The sequence below is a fragment of the Petromyzon marinus genome, chromosome 5 (genome assembly GCF_048934315.1).
Source record: "Petromyzon marinus isolate PM22_M1 ecotype Great Lakes invasive population chromosome 5, UKy_Petmar_22M1.pri1.0, whole genome shotgun sequence".
NCBI classification, from domain to species: domain Eukaryota; kingdom Metazoa; phylum Chordata; class Hyperoartia; order Petromyzontiformes; family Petromyzontidae; genus Petromyzon; species Petromyzon marinus.
In genome coordinates this window covers 22150959-22170456 of record NC_133671.1, presented here as the reverse complement: position 1 = coordinate 22170456, position 19498 = coordinate 22150959, and the positions used below count along the sequence as shown (strand labels likewise).

General features: G+C 57.6%; 2 protein-coding genes across 5 annotated transcripts in view; both read right to left on the bottom strand.

Moving 5' to 3' along the window:
* LOC116939257 (uncharacterized) overlaps nt 1-10034 on the bottom strand; it is a 72270-nt gene extending 62236 nt beyond the window's left edge. Inside the window, exon 1 of the mRNA XM_032947445.2 lies at nt 9574-10034. The gene's annotated coding sequence lies outside the window, so the exon portion shown is untranslated. The remainder of the gene's footprint in view (nt 1-9573) is intronic.
* A 2039-nt stretch (nt 10035-12073) lies between these two features.
* The window catches only part of LOC116939258 (active breakpoint cluster region-related protein), a 61645-nt gene continuing 54220 nt past the window's right edge, over nt 12074-19498 (bottom strand). For 3 of the 4 annotated variants that reach the window (XM_032947449.2, XM_032947450.2, XM_032947448.2), the window contains exons 18-23: nt 18995-19104; nt 18729-18868; nt 18294-18428; nt 18006-18111; nt 16684-16846; nt 12074-15918 (exon numbers count right to left, since the gene is read on the bottom strand). In XM_032947449.2, coding sequence (XP_032803340.1) covers nt 15829-15918; nt 16684-16846; nt 18006-18111; nt 18294-18428; nt 18729-18868; nt 18995-19104 — 744 coding nt within the window. In that variant the 3' untranslated portion in view covers nt 12074-15828. The remainder of the gene's footprint in view (nt 15919-16683; nt 16847-18005; nt 18112-18293; nt 18429-18728; nt 18869-18994; nt 19105-19498) is intronic. The other variant, XM_032947452.2, reaches the window with a different exon arrangement.

The window sequence follows — 19498 nt, the reverse complement described above, 5'->3', positions numbered from 1 at the left end:
GTCCGTGCGTGTGTGCGTACGTGTGTTCGTGTGTCCGTGTGTGTGTGCGTACGTGTGTCCGTGTGTGTGTGCGTACGTGTGTCCGTGTGTGTGTGCGTACGTGTGTCCGCGTGTGTGTGCGTACGTGTGTCCGCGTGTGTGTGCGTACGTGTGTCCGTGTGTGTGTGCGTACGTGTGTCCGTGTGTGTGTGCGTACGTGTGTCCGTGTGTGTGTGTGCGTACGTGTGTCCGTGTGTGTGTGCGTACGTGTGTCCGTGTGTGTGTGTGCGTACGTGTCCGTGTGTGTGCGTACGTGTGTCCGTGCGTGTGTGCGTGTGCGTACGTGTGTCCGCGTGTGTGCGTGTGCGTACGTGTGTCCGCGTGTGTGCGTGTGCGTACGTGTGTCCGTGCGTGTGTGCGTACGTGTGTTCGTGTGTGTGTGCGTACGTGTGTCCGTGTGTGTGTGTGCGTACGTGTGTCCGTGTGTGTGTGCGTACGTGTGTCCGCGTGTGTATGTGTGCGTACGTGTGTCCGCGTGTGTGTGTGCGTACGTGTGTTATGTGTGCGTATGTGTGTCCGTGTGTGTGTGCGTGTGTGTGTGCGTACGTGTGTCCGCGTGTGTGTGCGTACGTGTGTCCGCGTGTGTGTGCGTACGTGTGTCCGCGTGTGTGTGTGTGCGTACGTGTGTCCGCGTGTGTGTGTGTGCGTACGTGTGTCCGCGTGTGTGTGTGTGCGTACGTGTCCGTGTGTGTGCGTACGTGTGTCCGTGCGTGTGTGCGTGTGCGTACGTGTGTCCGCGTGTGTGCGTGTGCGTACGTGTGTCCGTGCGTGTGTGCGTACGTGTGTTCGTGTGTGTGTGCGTACGTGTGTCCGTGTGTGTGTGTGCGTACGTGTGTCCGTGTGTGTGTGCGTACGTGTGTCCGCGTGTGTATGTGTGCGTACGTGTGTCCGCGTGTGTGTGTGCGTACGTGTGTTATGTGTGCGTATGTGTGTCCGTGTGTGTGTGCGTGTGTGTGTGCGTACGTGTGTCCGCGTGTGTGTGCGTACGTGTGTCCGCGTGTGTGTGCGTACGTGTGTCCGCGTGTGTGTGTGTGCGTACGTGTGTCCGCGTGTGTGTGTGTGCGTACGTGTGTCCGCGTGTGTGTGTGTGCGTACGTGTGTCCGTGTGCGTACGTGTGTGTGTGCGTACGTGTGTCCGTGTGTGTGCGTACGTGTGTCCGCGTGTGTGCGTGTGCGTACGTGTGTCCGTGCGTGTGTGCGTACGTGTGTTCGTGTGTGTGTGCGTACGTGTGTCCCTGTGTGTGTGTGCGTACGTGTGTCCGTGTGTGTGTGCGTACGTGTGTCCGCGTGTGTATGTGTGCGTACGTGTGTCCGCGTGTGTGTGTGCGTACGTGTGTTATGTGTGCGTATGTGTGTCCGTGTGTGTGTGCGTGTGTGTGTGCGTACGTGTGTCCGCGTGTGTGTGCGTACGTGTGTCCGCGTGTGTGTGCGTACGTGTGTCCGCGTGTGTGTGTGTGCGTACGTGTGTCCGCGTGTGTGTGTGTGCGTACGTGTGTCCGCGTGTGTGTGTGTGCGTACGTGTGTCCGCGTGTGTGTGTGTGCGTACGTGTGTCCGTGTGCGTACGTGTGTGTGTGCGTACGTGTGTCCGTGTGTGTGCGTACGTGTGTCCGTGTGTGCGTACGTGTGTGCGTAACGTGTGTTCGTGTACGTGTGTTCGTGTGTGTGTGTGTGCGTACGTGTGTGCGTAACGTGTGTGTGCGTACGTGTCCGTGTGTGTGTGTGTACGTGTGTTCGTGTGTTCGTGTGTGTGTGTGCGTACGTGTGTGCGTAACGTGTGTTCGTGTGCGTACGTGTGTCCGTGTGTGTGTGCGTACGTGTGTCCGTGTGTGTGTGCGTACGTGTGTCCGTGTGTGTGTGTGTGTGTGCGTACGTGTGTCCGTGTGTGCGTAACGTGTGTGCGTACGTGTGTGCGTACGTGTGTTCGCTGAGAGCGGTAACGCAGCGGTCAGTGCAGTGCGCTGCGGACCCGGCGACCCTAGTTCGATTCCCGCTCACGGCCAACACCAGCGATCAACTGGTTCTGGGCCTCCACACGGTCGACTCAGCCTCAAATGAGCACTTGTCGCAATGTGTGGTGAACTCGTGTGCCATCATGGCCTTCACAGGCGGCTCACTGACAGCACTTACACCCAACAGTCGATGTAGGCTACACGGGGGATCTTTGTGTTCGCGTGCGTGAGTGCATCCCACGCTGGGACAAGATCATGAGTGTGGGCGAGTATTAATTAATTAATTAGCGTATGCTAATTAAGGCAGCGCGTGTAATTGATCGCAGTCGGCGCTGACTCACTGACAATGCACCACGGCGGGTTCATTATTCCCAAAAATAATTAAATCACGGCTGCACGCACACAAAGATAAAGACCGCCCGTATAGCCAACACACACTAGTGGGGGCAAGTGCTGTTAGCGAGCGTCTATGAAGGACGTCGCAGCGCACGAGGTGTCAACGCTACGCCTAAACACACACACTCCCCACACACACACTCCCCACACACACACTCCCCCCACACACACACTCCCCCCACACACACACTCCCCACACACACACACACTCCCCACACACACACACACTCCCCACACACACACACTCCCCACACACACACTCCCCACACACACACACACTCCCCACACACACACACACTCCCCACACACACACACTCCCCACACACACACACACACACTCCCCACACACACACACTGCCCACACACACACTCCCCACACACACACACACACTCCCCACACACACACTCCCCACACACACACACTCCCCACACTCCCCACACACACACTCCCCACACACACACACACTCCCCATACACACTCCCCACACACACACTCCCCCCCACACACACTCCCCACATACACACACCCCCAACACACACACACTCCCCGCACACACAATCCCCACACCCACACACACTTCTCACACACACACACTCCCCACACACACACACCCCACACACACACACACATAGTCCCCCCCCCACCCACATACACACCCCACACACACTCCCCACTCCCCCCACACACACACACAGATAGTCCCCACACACACTCCCCCCCACACCCCACACACACACTCCCCACACTCCCCACACATTCCACACACACACACTCCCCACTCCCCCCACACACACCCCCCACACACACTCCCCACACACACACTCTCCCCAGACACACACCCCACACTCCCCCACACACACACCCCACACTCCCCCACACACACCCCACACTCCCCCACACACACACTCTCCACATACACACTCCCCTCCCCACACACACTCCCCACACACACACTTTCCACACACACCACACTCCCCCCCACACACACGCACTTTCCACACACACATTCTCCACATACACACTCCCCCCCCCCCACACACACACTTTCCACACACACTCTCCACATATACACACACACAACAACAACCGCCATTCGACACTAAGTGGCGGTGACGTCACCACGACACTTGTGCCAGGCCATGTGCACCTTGAGGCCACGTGAAGTGTCGAACGCCCGCTGGCAGGAGGTCACGGGGCAGACCCAGGTGCCACGGGTCGACTGACTGAGATGACTGGCTGATGCACCACCTGTGCCCCCTACTGTGCCAATCTGCTGTGCTTTAGCCACCCGGCGCTCCGCTCGTTGTTGTGAGCGTCGGTCCTCCGCCCTCCGTTATTATTGGAGGGCGACTGCCTCCAACTGCCCAGTAGCGTCCTTCACGAGCCTCCTCCACAGAGGCCGATCTTGACACCGCTGGTACCAGTTATCGGCACATCCACTAAGCTCCACGTCCTCCTGTACCACATCACTCCATCTCTTCTCTAGCCCGTGCCGCGCCCGTTTAGCCCCCTCGATCCGGCCGAACAAAAGCTGTTTCGGCATGCGGTGGCTGGGCATGCGGGCTACATGACCCAGCCAATGCAGCCTTGCCTGCCGGAGGAGCTCACCGATGGGACCTTGCCCAGATCTTTCAAGGATTTGTGAGCTTCTCACACAATCCAGCCTGGTTAAACCCAGGATGGATCGTAGGCAGGCTAGCGTAAATGTTTCTAACCGGCGAAGATGTTCCATTAAGGGGGTCCACGTTTCGCAAGCGTAGAGAAGGGAGGGAATGACCGTGGCCGAGAAGACCTGAAGCTTCGTGTGGAGCGACAGACCAGGTAGCTTTACGCAACCGATGAAAATATATTGCCGCTCGACTGATTCGGAGTGAGACCTCTGCAATTAAACTGGAGCCGGTCATAAGCACACTGCCCAGGTCTGAGAAACTCTCCACTCTCTCCACAACTGCCCCATCACCGATTGGGAGTTGTGGGGGTGGAGTGTCCGATGGTACAAAATACCCAGGCAGGTGCTTAGTTTTGGTGGGGCTGATGGTAAGGCCTCATCTCTTAGTAGCACGCTCCAGTCTCAGCAGCAGCGTCTCCAACTCCTCCAAATCATCGGCATACATAACGTGGTTGAGCAATAGGGAGCCATCCCTTGACCGCACCCGGGCATCGATCAGCCTCCCATTATATCTGTACCAAATTGAGATTCCCCCGGTACAGCTATTGAAGGCTTCACGAACTACGTGGTCAAAATAGATGTTAAATAATGTGGGAGCCAGAGGACATCCCTGTCGCACCCCAAGGTGTACAGGGAATGGCTCCGACTCCCGGCCACGTAGTTTTACCCGGGCCCGCTCACCATCATGAAGGTCCTTAATGATCGTGAGCAGAAGGTCAGGTACTCCAAAAGCACGAAGGACAACCCAGAGCCCAGGCCTACTGATGGTATCATAGGCCTTGACCAGGTCAATAAAGCAGAGATGTAGGTCTTGCTGGAATTCCCTACACCTCTGCTGTAGCAGACGGACAGAAAATATGGCATCTGTGCAGGACCGCCCTTTCCTAAAACCGCATTGGGGCTCCGCAAGCCTCTCCTCAGCGTGCCTGGCAAGGCGATGTTGAATAATCCTTGCCAGAACCTTTCCCGGCACACTGAGGAGTGAGATGCCCCTGTAGTTGTTACAATCTGTGCGGTCCCCCTTTTTAAAGAGGGGGACCACCAGGGCATCCTTCCAATCCTGCGGACACACACTCCCTCCACACACACTCTCCACATACACACACACACTCCCCCCCACACACACTCTCCACACACACTCTCCACATACACACACACACTCCCCCCCACACACACTCTCCACACGCACTCTCCACATACACACACACTCTCCACACGCGCGCGCTGTGCAGTTTCACTCATCACGCACGATCAGTTAGGGACCCATGCGCGTGTACTGTTGTTGTTGTCCAGAGACAACAGAGACAACAACGACGATCATTTACCAATGCCCGCTGCAATCAGCGCCCCAATACAGAGCGTGACCTAATGTACTGCGTGACCTAATGCCCCGCGTGACCTAATGCCCCGCGTGCCCAGGACACCAATGGCACTCGACGTGACCAGACGCACGATGCTGGGCCCGCCTGCGTGTGGCGTCGCGCGGTCTCACATTCGACGTCTGGTTCGTGCGAGAGACGTTGGACAGCGACTTCACCTCGAGGCCCCGTCACGTGGATGATGATGATGATGGGGGTGCCGCTGCCAATGGCATCTGGCAAGGCAGCCGCGTTCGCTCAACGAGTGCCGTGACCGCACGCACGAGAACAGAGACGCCGGGAGGCCAGCACGCGAAGAGGAGAGATTCTCTGAGACGCCGCTCTGTCTGGATCGCCGTGGCGAGCGCTGCTCCATTTTCCTTCGCGACGTTTCGCCTCCCACGTTGAAGTTGCGAGCGAGCGAGCACGTATAGGGGGGAGGGGACATGGGGGACTCTCCTGAGACCCGCGCCACGTGCCTCGCTTATCTTTGATGTCGTTAATTGGGGTCATTCCAGGACGCGAACATCGCTGTGCAGTCAGTGACAAAGTGCGTGACACACACACAGCGTGTGACACACACAGCGCGTCTCTCACACACACAGTGCGAGTGTGTGTGTGTGTTCCCGATCTCACAGGTACGCTTTTATTTCTCCCCATCACCACGTGTCTCCACCAGGCAACATAACGCGACACGATTTGGATTTACACGGAGTCTCAATACCACAGCATCCCAACAAGGCGATTCGCACTACCAGCGGCGATATGAATATTATGGAAGGGAAGTCATTGGTTTCTATATGAGTCGATGGGTCTCTTATATGAGTATGTCCCTGTGTTTGTCTATGGGTTTCTATATGAGTCTGTGGGTCTCTATATGAGTCGATGGATCTCTGTGAGAGTCTGTTCCTGTTCTAGATTTAAAGCTTTCGTGACTGCAAGGATCCATACTCTTTGGTTCTATTTGGTAAAGTCACGAGGGTAAAAAATAAAACAACTAAAATCACGACGTTTCGGCCACAACACAAGCGGCCTTCATCAGGTGAAGGGATCAGGCTGTCTCGAGGACAGCGCTGGAGTGAAACACAGCCATTCTCAGACCGCGACCCTTAAGCTGTGTGCGAGGAAACAAGGTGCCTTGACAAAGGAATTAGCATACAATTTAAAAAAAACAGAAGTGATATAGTCATCCTCTCAGCCGATAAAGGCAACGCTACTGTAATTATGGATAAAGATTCATACAACAACAAAATCCAGAATCTGCTCAACGATGGAAGTTACTCAAAAATTAAAAAGGACCCTACCAATAGCGTAGCGATGAAAACCAACAAGATCATCACAAGTTCGACCTCCCTAATCGACCCAACTAAACGTCCCTCCCTAAAACCTTCTGCTGCAAGACCCCTAGATTCTATGGTCTTCCCAAGATTCATAAAGAAGGCACCCCACTACGACCCATCGTATCCACGATCAACTCCCCTACCTATAGACTAGCCCGTTTTCTGTCAGATACCTTGCTGCCTTTCACTGGCAAGACCGCCTCAGCAGTACTTAACTCAGCCCAATTGGTCTCTATGGTCAAAGACGTTGTACTGTCCCCTGACGATATCCTTGTCAGCTTCGATGTGGTCTCTTTGTTCACCAAGGTCCCAGTGCCTGATACCATTGAAATAATTGAAGATTTGGTCCAACATGGACTAGACCCCGATACACCTGCACTGGTTAGGCACTGCCTCAACAATACCTACTTTACTTGGAATGGCTCCTTCTACAAACAAAATTAGGGTACCCCCATGGGATCCCCCTTGTCACCAGTGATAGCCAATATTTTCATGGAGAAATTTGAATCAGACGCCATCCAGACTTCCACCCTCAGACCTTCCCTGTGGAAGAGATATGTGGATGACACTTTCGTCATTTGGCCACATGGCCTCCCAGCTCTGAACCTTTTCCTACACCACATCAATTCCAGACATCCCGCCATCAAATTCACCATGGAGGTGGAGAAAGATGGCAAGCTACCATTCTTGGATGTTCTGTTTGAGAGGAGACCTGATGGCTCATTGGGGCATTCTGTCTACAGGAAACCCACCCACACGGATTCCTAATTGAAGCCTGATTCCCACCACCATCCAGCCCAGAAGAATTCTCTCATCAAAACTTTATACCATAGGGCTCATTGCATTTCGGACCAACACCACCTGACCAGTGAATTAAAACATGTACACCTGGCACTCAAAAGGAATGGATACTCTGACCGTACCATCCGCCAAGCTGTTTCTCCCTCCATACAGAAACAACCACTTGATACTCCGGTCAAAACCATCACACTACCATATATAGCAGGCGTTACTTAAAGGATTTCCAAAATTCTAAACAAACACAAGATCCAGGTCCGGTTCAATACAGTACACAAAATTCGTGATCTGATCCCATCCGTGAAGGATGTCATTCCTGACTTACAGTACCCCGGGGTTTACAAATTGAGTTGTACCTGCGGTGATTGCTATATCGGGGAGACAAAGCGACATGTCTCTGACCGAATTCGCGAGCACAAATCAGATTTGAAACACGGCAAAACGAATTCTTCTGCCGTAGCTGATCATTGTTACAACGCTGTGGGTGATCACGATATAATTTTCTCCGATACCAAGGTTCTTTGCAAACCCACGGGTTTTTATCAGAGATTTGTTCACGAGGCAATTCAGATCTACAAGCACAGACACAATTTCAACCGAGGAGATGGTTTCAAATTAAGCAACCATTGGAAAGATGTTCTAAATCGAACCAAACATTGAACTAATTTTCAATGGTACAGTATATTTTTCAAGTAGTGGTACCCCAAACTTTCGCAGCTCTTAAAGTCCCCTTTCACACCATCAATAGGTAACTCCCCCCCCCCCCCCGCGCCAACCGGCATGTGCACCCGTACACCACCTCTATGCTAAGTCGGCCAATCAAATGCTAATTGTTATGCTAATTCCTTTGTCAAGGCACCTTGTTTCCTCGCACACAGCTTAAGGGTCGCGGTCTGAGCGTGGCTGTGTTTCACTCCAGCGCTGTCCTCGAGACAGCCTGATCCCTTCACCTGATGAAGGCCGCTTGTGTTGTGGCCGAAACGTCGTGATTTTTGTTGTTTTATTTTTTACCTACGTGACTTTACCGAATAGAACCAAAGAGTCTGTGCCTGTGTTTAACTATGGGTTTCTGTACGAGTCTGTGGGTCTCTATATGAGTCGATGGGTCTCTGTGAGAGTCTCCCTGTGTTTGTCTATGGATTTCTATATTAGTCTGTGGGTCTCTATATTAGTCGATGGGTCTCTGTGAGAGTCTGTCCCTGTGCTTATCTATGGGTTCCTATACGAGTCTGTGGGTCTCTATATTAGTCGATGGGTCTCTGTGAGAGTCTGTCCCTGTGTTTGTCTATGGATTTCTATATGAGTCTGTGGATCTCTATATGAGTCGATGGGTCTCTGTGAGAGTCTGTCCCTGTGTTTGTCTATGGGTCTCGATGTGAGTCTGTGGGTCTCTACGCGTGTCTATGGAGGACCGCGTGTGTCCGTGTGAACACGTGACGGAGCGAGGGAATCGAGAAGTCTCCGCGCGGACGGCGCGAAGGCGCTCCCCGCACGCCCCCCACGTGCCCCCCCCCCGGGCCCTGCGTGCCCCCGTGACGAGAGGGAGGGAGGGGGGCTCTCACGCTCGTCATTCAGAGCGGCATCTCCCTGCTGCGCCCGAAACATCGCGCGTGTCCAATACGAATGCTGCTGCTGCTGTGCGTGCTGTGGGTGGCTGCGCACCGCGCTACCAACCGGGCCACCACAGCTCGATCCCCGCTCACGGCCAACAGCAACAACAACAACACAGAGTGGCGAATAGTCACTGGGCGCCCCACTCCCCCCACCCCCGTGCCGTGTGCTACTTCCACACAGCACTTGCCGCGACAGTTTTGCAAAGACTATACGGGGGATCTTTGTCTCTGTGTGTGTGTGTTGCTGCGAGCGTGTTAATCACGAAGCGCTTCCACAGGCGCTGGTTTAGAACAGTAGAAGGCGCAGCCCTGAAAGTGCCCACCCACTCCACTGCTGGCGGAAGAGCCTCCGCGAAACCCGAGGGAACAATGAACGCAGCCCGTGATGTTGGTGAGTCCGTGAGCTCACCTCTGTCATGGAGGCTGATGCTCTTCTCCACGCGTCGTTTGCGCCTTCGGGCTCCTTCTCGCTGCTCGGAGCTGTGGAGTCAGCGGGGATCGACGGGGTCCCTGTCCGAACCCCTCTCCCTCTTTCGGGGTCCCTCTCGCCTCTCCACACTCCTGTCTGCTGCTCTCTCGCTACCCTCTCGTGCAATGGGCTAGCAACGACTCCCAGAACCACAGTCCCCGAATACTGAGCCACGATCCCCGGCTCACGGATCTCCAGCCTCCTTGATCCCCACTCCCGAGACCCCGGCTCCCTGGTCCCCGATGCCCGCTTCCTGATCCCCCGGCTCCCGCTTCGAGGGGGTGGGGAGGCGCCTCTCGCCCCGGGACTCTCCGCCTCAAGGAAGCGGCGCGCCGCGCTCGCTCCGCGGAGTCGAGGACGCGAGGCGAGGCGGGAGGGGCGCGGGGGGAGCAGGGGAGGGGGTGGAGCTGAGAGGAGGGAGATGGGCGTGGAGGGAGGAGCAGGGGGGGGAGCCGCAAGCCGAGTGCAGGGGAATTCGCGCTGTAACAGGCGGGGGGGGGCGGGGCCTGTGCGTGACTTCCCACACTCCCGCGCCAGCCCCCCCCCTCCTCCGCCACCCGTGACCGCGAAGCCGGCAGACAGCGAGGCCGTCGCGCTCCCCCCCCCGACAAAGAAAATCGGCGAATGTGCCGTCTCGTGTTTTAGGGGAAATGAAAACCCGACGTTTCGGTCGATTGGTTTGCAGAGACCTCTGGTTTATTGGTGAATTCGTCGCTTTAATTTTGGGCGAAAAGTTTCCCCACGCTTTCTCTGGCGGCAGGCATCGCGCTGTGGGTCTCCAGCCGGCGCCGTGGCGGCCAAGTGCGACGCGCGTCACGTGGCACCCGCTGTGGCACGGCGTGGCGGGGCACGGTGTGGTCAGGCGTGGTGTGGTCAGGCGTGGTGTGGTGTGGTCAGGCGTGGTGTGGTCAGGCGTGGTGTGGTGTGGTCAGGCGTGGTGTGGTGTGGTCAGGCGTGGTGTGGTCAGGCGTGGTGTGGTGTGGTCAGGCGTGGTGTGGTGTGGTCAGGCGTGGTGTGGTGTGGTCAGGCGTGGCGGGGCACGGTGTGGCCAGGCACGGTGTGGTCAGGCATGGTGTGGTCAGGCGTGGTGTGATCAGGCGTGGTGTGGTCAGGCGTGGTGTGGTCAGGCGTGGTGTGGTCAGGCGTGGTGTGGTGTGGTCAGGCGTAGCGTGGCGTGGCGGGGCATGGTGTGGCCAGGCGCGGTGTGGCCACGCGCGGTGTAGCGGGGCACGGCGTGGTCAGGCGCGGCGTGGCGGGGCATGGTGTGGTCAGGCGTGGTGGTGTGGTCAAGCGTGGTGTGGCCAGGCGTGGCGGGGCATGGTGTGGCCAGGCGCGGTGTGGTCAGGCACGGCGTGGCCAGGCGCGGTGTAGTCAGGCGTGCTGAGACGTGGCATGTTGTGGCATGGCCTGGTGTGGCATGTGTAGCGTGGTGCAACGTGGCCTGGTGTGGCATCGCGGTGCATGGTTTGGCTGGGCATGGTGTAACATGGTGTCGCGTTGCCTGGCGTGACACGTCAGATGTTGTGATATACGCGGGGTGACATGGGGTAATTTTCCCCAATGTGGCAATTTCGTTTTTGTTCAGTATCCTCCTCGAGCTAAACACAGTATGTGACTAGCATTGGACCAACCACAATCCACTGCTGTGAAATCACTTGCAAATGACTCAACTTGCTAGGACCCTCCTGAACAAGAGTATTGAGACTCAGTGGAGCTGTCGTGTGTAGAGAGGGGCGGAGTCGTAGTAGGAACGATAATTCAGTGAGCGTACTGCATGCGAGGCGCAGTGTCACGGATGATGCTCATGACGATGATGCCAGTCCAACATTGCATTTAAAGCTGAAACATCGGCAGGAATGTATCGATTGTTGTTGTTTTGTTTGTTGTTGTAACTTGCTGACCCGCCTCTACTGGACATCTGTTAAAAAGAGCTCCATGGCTCATCGGATTTCTCCTGCAGTCTAAATCAAGTTTCTGAACGACTCGTTCGCGAGTGTGGCTTGTGTGCAGGTTTTAGTGTAGATTTGAGTGCAGGTTTGAGTGTAGGTTTGAGTGTAGATTTGAGTGTAAGTTTGAGTGCAGGTTTTAGTGTAAGATTGAGTGCAGGTTTGAGTGTAAGTTTGAGTGCAAGTTTGAATGCAGGTTTGAGTGCAGGTTTGAGTGTAAGTTTGAGTGCAGGTTTGAGTGTAAGATTGAGTGCAGGTTTGAGTGTAAGTTTGAGTGCAAGTTTGAGTGCAAGTTTGAATGCAGGTTTGAGTGCAGGTTTGAGTGTAAGTTTGAGTGCAGGTTTGAGTGTAAGTTTGAGTACAGGCTTGAGTGCAGGTTTGAGTGTAGGTTTGAGTGTAGGTTTGAGTGTAAGTTTTAGTGTAAGTTTGAGTGTAGGTTTGAGTGCAGGTTTGAGTGCAGGTTTGTAACAGAGCACAGGAGCTGGAAGCTGTAGCGAGGTTAAATGAGTAATGCGATTTATTTATTTATGCTTTGCTTGATTCGTTCACGTGACCTCTCAGCGACGTCTTCTCGATGCGGCGCGTCCGCAACTAAGCCGAGCCCCCCGTGCGCGGAACGGAACTCAACGGGGGAACGGAACCGTTGAAACGAAAGTGACCCGAACATAAGTTAAAACAACACTCGACGCACAGCACCGGAGGGGTTAGAGGGTTAAGAGTCGGGGTCAAGGGTTAAATAAGAACCAAGGCGGAGGAGGCCACCTCGGCATGGCTCGCTCTGTCAGCGACACAAAACAAAACAACTAAAACCAAAGTAACACACGAAAGAAACATGCCTGCATGTCAGTCTACACCACCAGCGCCGGCCCGAGGGCTGCCCGGACCCGGCCTCACGAGCCGTGGCGTCACGTGGCCCCGGGCCAGGGGGGGGGGGTTCCAGTCTCGCGGTAGAGCCACGTGCGGGAGTGGAGTCACTGATGGTTGAAGCAGAGGCAGTGTGTGACGCGGTTGATGACGAGGTTGATGACGAGGTTGATGACGAGCTTGATGACGAGTTGATGACGAGGTTGATGACGAGGTTGATGACGAGGTTGATGACGAGGTTGATGACGAGCCATGCACCAGTGCTGGATCTTGATTTGAGTCTATGGGTCTCTCTCTCTCTGAGTTGATGGGTCTCTAAGAGAGTCAATGGGTCTCTCGGAGCCTATGCGACCAAATGATAATTAGAACACACAAGCAGGAAGCGGTGATGGTAACTGGTGACGATGGCGATGATAATGCCCCAGTGCTGGGTCTATGTGAGGCCATGCGTCTCTATGCGAATTTATTTATGGGTTTGAGTCTTATGGGCCTCTATGCGACTCCGAGGGTCTATGTGCGATGACGGCACGGTCAGCGCGTTCCGTTTGCTCAACGAATCCACCTGCACGTGACTCGTTTACCACGCGAGACTGGAAGACATGGGGTGGATTTTGTGTAGCCTCCCCAACCTGGAGCCACAGAGCCACCGACACTGCACGCGACCAGGTTCCCAAGACTCCAGTCCTCGCGGCCCACCACGGCCCTGCTCTCCGTGTTTACCAATCGTCCCCGCTCTGTTTCGACTCAAGTTGCGACACGCTGCACTGCCCGATGATTGTGAACACACCCCACGTGGCGCACCGAGCGCGCCGTTCGATTGTACAAACCGCGCACGTGTTCGCGTGTTCATGTGTACGCGCGTGTGCGTGCGTGTATGCACGTGTGTATATGCATGTGTTCATGTGTCTTTCGTGGTTTTAACATCACGCATATTCCAATTGTACGTAAGTGATCAACCGTGCTAGTCTGAGGTGCACGTTGAGCAATCATCAGGCGCGTGTGGCGTGTGACGACGTTTACATCAGAGCGGAGTAGACCATGGGGAACCAGGGAGAGGCTTAACGGTGGCGAGGGGCCCGGGGAGGGGGCTCACCAGGGCTGGAGTTTGGAGGAACCCTGGCGTGCGACACTGGACACAGACTATGGCACTCGCCCCGGGTCGACAGGAACTCAACACACAATCACCCGGGAGGACGGCACGTTCCGAACCCGCGGGTCAACTCACGGAACCCGGAGCGCTCTCGGCTGCGGAATAACTTAACGTGAAGGAGGAGCTCAACACGGTCAACGGGGGGACCCCCTCCTTGGTGAAGAGGAGAACGGCCTTCCTGGTGTCGTCATCATCGTTGTTCTGCATCGCTGGATGAGCATCACTATCGTTAATAATATTATAGTCATTTACACGCGCACACACGCACGCACACACGCAACTTCACCGGCTCTCGTCAGCCCCACAGCTCCTACACGAGCGTCCACGTGGGGGGAGCGGACATCATGTGTCCCAGACACGGGGGGGGTTGGGGGGTGTCACGGGGGGGGGGGGGTGTCACGCAGGAGGGGACGCGGTGCAGACACCAGCATGGGACACGCAGGAAGAAGTGCGGTGGAACAAGCGACTGCAGTCGGGTGCAGGGCGAGCGGAGACGAAGCTGGGACGCGTGGAGACAGGTGGGAGACACGCGAGAGCAAGTGTAGGACGAGTGGGACAGTGGCGCGGCCGGCGTGGGCCCTGGTGTAAGACACCGTGTCCCCAGCGTGTGAGATACGTGGGGGACACGCATGGGACACACGTGGGGCAAGCTAGGGGCACGTGTGGGACACGCGGGGGACACGTGGGGGACACGTGTGGGACAACGAGAAGCCGCTCACCGCACACACCCACGACCGGCACAGGCTCGCTACAAAATGATAGGTCACCGGGTCGCTCTGGCGATTGGTTAAGACTTCGAACCTCGCCTTCATTCAAGGCTTGCATGCTCACAAAAAGTATGGCCATTCCGTTTGCATGTCCTGCTTCGTGGAACGTAGGGGACGTGGAGGGAAGGGGGATCCGGTGGGGTCGGAGACAGGGGGCACAGAGGCGGGTGGGGGGGTCATACATTCCTGCCACGGACGTCCCTAACGGGGGGGGGTGGGGCGTGCCTCTGTGGCTCCCCTCCAAACGCAATGAGCGATGCATATATGTTACCCCACGTTTACACGGGACCTCTCGGGGTCCCCATCGGGACCCGCCGGGAACTTCCCACACGCTGGCTCGTCAAGACCATGGACTAAAGACGTAAGAATGAGAACCACGAGAGAAACATTTCTGCCACAGGCACTGGTCCGTCCGCTCGGCGCCGCTGCTCCTGCCGCTGCGGCAGAGGGCGAACTTGAAGCGGACATCCTCTCCGTGGGGACACAGCGAGGGCAACGAAAAGCCCGGAGAGATGGGAGCGGCAGATCTTACAGGCGGCGCGAGGGAGGGCGCACGGATGGGCACGACTCCTCGGGTCATGTGGAGAGGTCGTGACCCCTTCCCCCCGGGGTCGTGAACCGTCCCCTTGGGGTTCTGACCCCTCCCCAAGGGAGCATTACACGTTCCCGCACGGTTGCGACCCCTCTTGGGGTCGTGACCCCTCCAATCAGGGGCATGACCTTCCTCAGGGGTCATTCCCCAACCCCAACACATCTTTTGCTGTGTTGGGATCAAATCCTTTAAAACAAATAAAGGACGCCATCATTGAACAGACACAAAACACAGATAGGAACAAAAATGTAAATATAAGGATCAGGTTTTTTGTTGTTATTAAGGTAATGGGAATTGTTGTTGTTGTCGTTAGAAGTCGCCTGGGTCCTGCTCTTGCCGCTGAGATGAGCGTCATTGTTCGTGGGGCCCGGCTCCTGCACGAGGAGGAGGAGGAGGCCCAGGAGCTCACGGGGAGGTCCCGACACTCGCCTGTGGTGGACCGTGGATCGATCCCCGATAAGGACTTTGGACGAAAGGCAAGATCGACGCTGGCGTGCGCGCTACGGTCGGGCGGGACCGCTCCCTCGGTCACGGTCGTTCGTCCAGCGCGGGTGGAATCGTGGTTCGCAATTTGAACTTCAAGAAAAACAACGCCGTCGTTTGGTTCAAAACAAACTCCGCGCGCTGGCCGAGGCTGAGAACGGCGAGGACGCCGCACGTAGGGGTGGACGCCGCACGGAGGGGTGGACGCCGCACGGAGGGGTCGGCGCCACCCAAAACCCCGGCACGCCCTCGCCGACAAATCCGCTCGGCCTCCCGTGTTGGGGCGGGGGGGGGGGTTGGGGGGGGCGTCCTCCGTGCCCTAGCGGGGCCGCGCCGGACGGTCGGTCGGGTTAGCGGGTGGATTGACGACTCCGGGAGACTCCGCCGTCGCCGTCAGACCTCGGTGGAGAAGAGCAGACTCTGCCGCTTGCTGTCGGGCTTGGGGATCGACTCCAGCTGCATGAAGTAGAGCAGCACCTGCACCTGTGGGGGCACGAGGGGGGGGGGTGGCATCGAGACGACGATGAAATTGGCACTCTGCCAGACCTTTTGTGTCACGTGATACAGACGGTCGACACTCATCAATAAGTCACATGACCCCAGCTTATCCGACGGTAGATTGTGTGAACCACTGCTTTATCGCTCCATGTATCACACCGACCAGAATAGTGCAGTATGGTCAAACAACCCTCATTTAGTGACACGGTACGGGGAGGCCTTCGAGGGGGGGGGGGGGTGAACTTGGCTACAGCAGAGGTGACTGCTCCGTAGCCTGGAAGACAGCCGCGTGCTGCCCCCTGCTGTGCTGAGCTGGCAGTGGCCTCGTGCAGTGGGCTCGAAACATCACAGGACAGCAATTCTTACAATTCTGTAAACGCTCAGAAGCGCGATGTCTCAAACGCCACGGCGTCACGTGCACAGACGCTACGATGTCACACGGCACAGCGCTACGACGTCACACCACATGCCACCACGAGCGGGCGTCTCTGGTCTCCAGCTCTCCCATCTCTCTAGACCTTGTTCATTTAAGGCTCGGCTGGCCACTCTGCAGGGGTGGGGGAGGGAGCGTTAGGCGGGGGTCGAAGGCCGGCAGCTAAAAATCCCTGGCGCAGCGGACAAATTTAACTCTCCAGCAGCAAGCGGCGAGCACCGCGCACGCACCGCGCGGTGCTCGCCGCGGTCAACAACGCGAGGGGCGTAGATGACGGCGGTTGGGGGGGGGCGGGGGACGCGGCGTGTGGGGGGCACCTGCGACATGACCTCGAGCGACCAGCTGTCCGTCATGGTGATGGGCACGCTGGGGTTGGGGGTCAACTTGCTGTCCTTTTCGGACGGCCGGAGCAGCGTGGGCCCGAACACCGTCGCCAGGTTGTGCAGCGACATCTTGTTGATGGGCTCCTGGTCGGCCACGCTGGGGTGCGGCGGGGAGAGAGCACAAGCGCGGCGGGGCGTCGTGACCGGGGTTCGGTGGCGCCGGGCCGGGCCCCGCGCCACCGAACGTCCCGTTGGCACCGGCCAGGTTTCGCTCGGCGGCCCGTCGCTTCCGCGGCGGCCGCCCCGCGCGACGGGTTCGCAACTTTGTAGCCGGCCGCTCGGGCCTCTGGGTCCGCGTTGGGCGGGGCGCGGCGACCGCCGCCATCTCCCACGGCGTGGCAACGCTGCGCCCTGGCTCACGGAGCACGGGGGGCGGGGTCGTTTAGATTCTCACGTCGCCGTTCAGCCGGAGTCGACGCGTGGGATTCGCCCAAGCCAATCGAGCTGAGGTGAGAGTGAGCGAGACTGGATCGAGTGTCTATGTATGTTGAACTTCTTTCGCACCGCACATAGCCAACCGTGCTAATTGGAGGTGCGGGAGGAGCGAGGGTGATGGCAAATAAAGAGCGATTGGGGGGGAGAGAGAGTGTGGAGAGAGAGTGGGGGCAGAGAGTGGGGAGAGCGCGTGGGGGGAGAGCAAGTGGGGAGAGAGAGTGGGGAGAGAGAGTGGGGAGAGCGAGTGGGGGGAGATAGAGTGGGGGGAGCTAGTGGGGGGAGAGCGAGTGGGGGGAGAGAGTGGTGGGAGAGAGAGTGGGGAGAGCGAGTGGGGGAGAGTGGAGAGAGAGAGAGTGGGGAGAGAGAGTGGGAAGAGCGAGTAGGGGGACAGAAAGTGGGGAGAGAGAGTGGGGGGAGAGCGAGGGGGGGGACAGCGAGTGGGGAGAGCGAGTGGGGGGAGAGTGGGGGGAGAGAGAGTGGGGAGAGAGAGTGGGGAGAGCGAGTGGGGGGAGAGAGAGTGGGGGGAGCTAGTGGGGGGAGAGCGAGTGGGGGGAGAGAGAGTGGGAAGAGCGAGTAGGGGGACAGAGAGTGGGGAGAGAGAGTGGGGTGAGAGAGAGTGGTGAGAGTGGGGAGAGAGAGTGGGGAGAGAGAGTGGGGGGAGAGAGAGTGGGGGGAGAGAGAGTGGGGGGAGCTAGTGGGGGGAGAGCGAGTGGGGAGAGCGAGTGGAGAGCGAGAGTGGGGAGAAAGAGTGGGGAGAGAGCGGGGGAGAGACAGAGAGCAGGGAGAGCATGTGAAGAGAGAGAGAGAGAGTGGGTAGCTACCGCTTCATGTGGTCGAGCAGGAACAGGAAGGTGTTGAGGTTGGGCTCGGGGAGACTCTGCAGCAGGTTGAGCATGCAGTTCTCCTTGGCCACGGGGTCCGACAGGGCTGCACATCCCACACACACGGAAACACGCACGCACGCACGCACTCACACACCACCGGGACGCGCGCATCGCTGCCGACGCTCACAACGGGTGGAGCAATGGCGGTGGCGCCTTGGTGCAGTGATGTCGGTGATGACGGCGGTGGTGACGGCGGTGGTGCTACAGCGGCGGTGTTAGCCGCACCGATGGCCTCGACGAAGTTGGGGTAGAGCTCGTCGGTGAAGAGTGGCTCGGGGAGCTCGCGGAAGTAGAGCTTCAGCGTCCCCGCGATGGCGTTCACGTCCATGTCGCTCATCATCACCGACACGTCCTTGTCATCTGGGAGGCACGCGGGGGCATACGGCTCGGTCACTGCTCGCAGTGTCTCCACGTGTGCGTGTCCACGCGCGTCTTTGTCTCCAGTGTCTGCGCACGTGTGTTGTCTGCCAACTCAAAGCACCGCCTGCCGGCAGCGAGCCGTCCACGCGTCGCGCCAGGGCCTCCCGGCGCACCTGGCCTGGCGCGAGCGCCGCGGTGACGTCGCTGCCACGCTGTGGCGAATGGCGGCCGTTGTGTGCGCGCGCGCGCATGTGTTCGTGTACGCATGTTCGTGTCCGCGCACGCTCGTTGCGTACGTACTCATGTCGAAGGCCGCCTTGAGCGCCTGGATGTCGGTGGCGACGCCGGACACGCGGTAGATGCCGACCTCCTCCAGGCCGCGCTTCTCCACCTCCTCCACGCACTGCCGCACCACGTACGGCACCTTGGAGCGCTCACGTCTGCGCACGCGCACACGCACACGCGCAGACACGTAGGTGAGAGCTGGAATCGTTACACGAGGGTAACGCAAAAAACTCGCGTTCAGAACGATTATTGAGCACGGCAGGGCCGTGTGTGGCCCTCACTTGGTGACCATGGCGATCTTGACGCCGTAGACGCCCGTCTGCTTGCGCGACGGCATGCGCTTGAGGCTGAACTCGCGGCTCGTGAACTTCACGGAGAGCTTCACCTCGATCTGAGCTCCACGGCGACGACGAGCAGAGGGAAAGACAAAGCACACAAGGACAAAGATCCCCCGTGTGGCCTCAACAGCTTGTTGGGGCAAGTGCTGTTAGGGAGCAGCACCTACGAATGTCGCCACCCACACCGCGAGGGTGTGGGTGGCCAGTATTACACTCGGCCGCCCTCTGTCTTGCTGGCAATGATGTTTACACACTGCACCAGGTACTCATTTAAGACCGATTCAACCTATACACACACAGACTAAGACGTCTTGTGTAGACAACAGGCTGCTAGGACAAGTGCTGTTAGCGAGTACCTATTAAGCCTGGCACTACTCACAAGTACGTGGTGTAGCAGGTAATCATTTAATGCCGTGCAACTTCAGGGAAGCCCAGGAACAGTTCAAG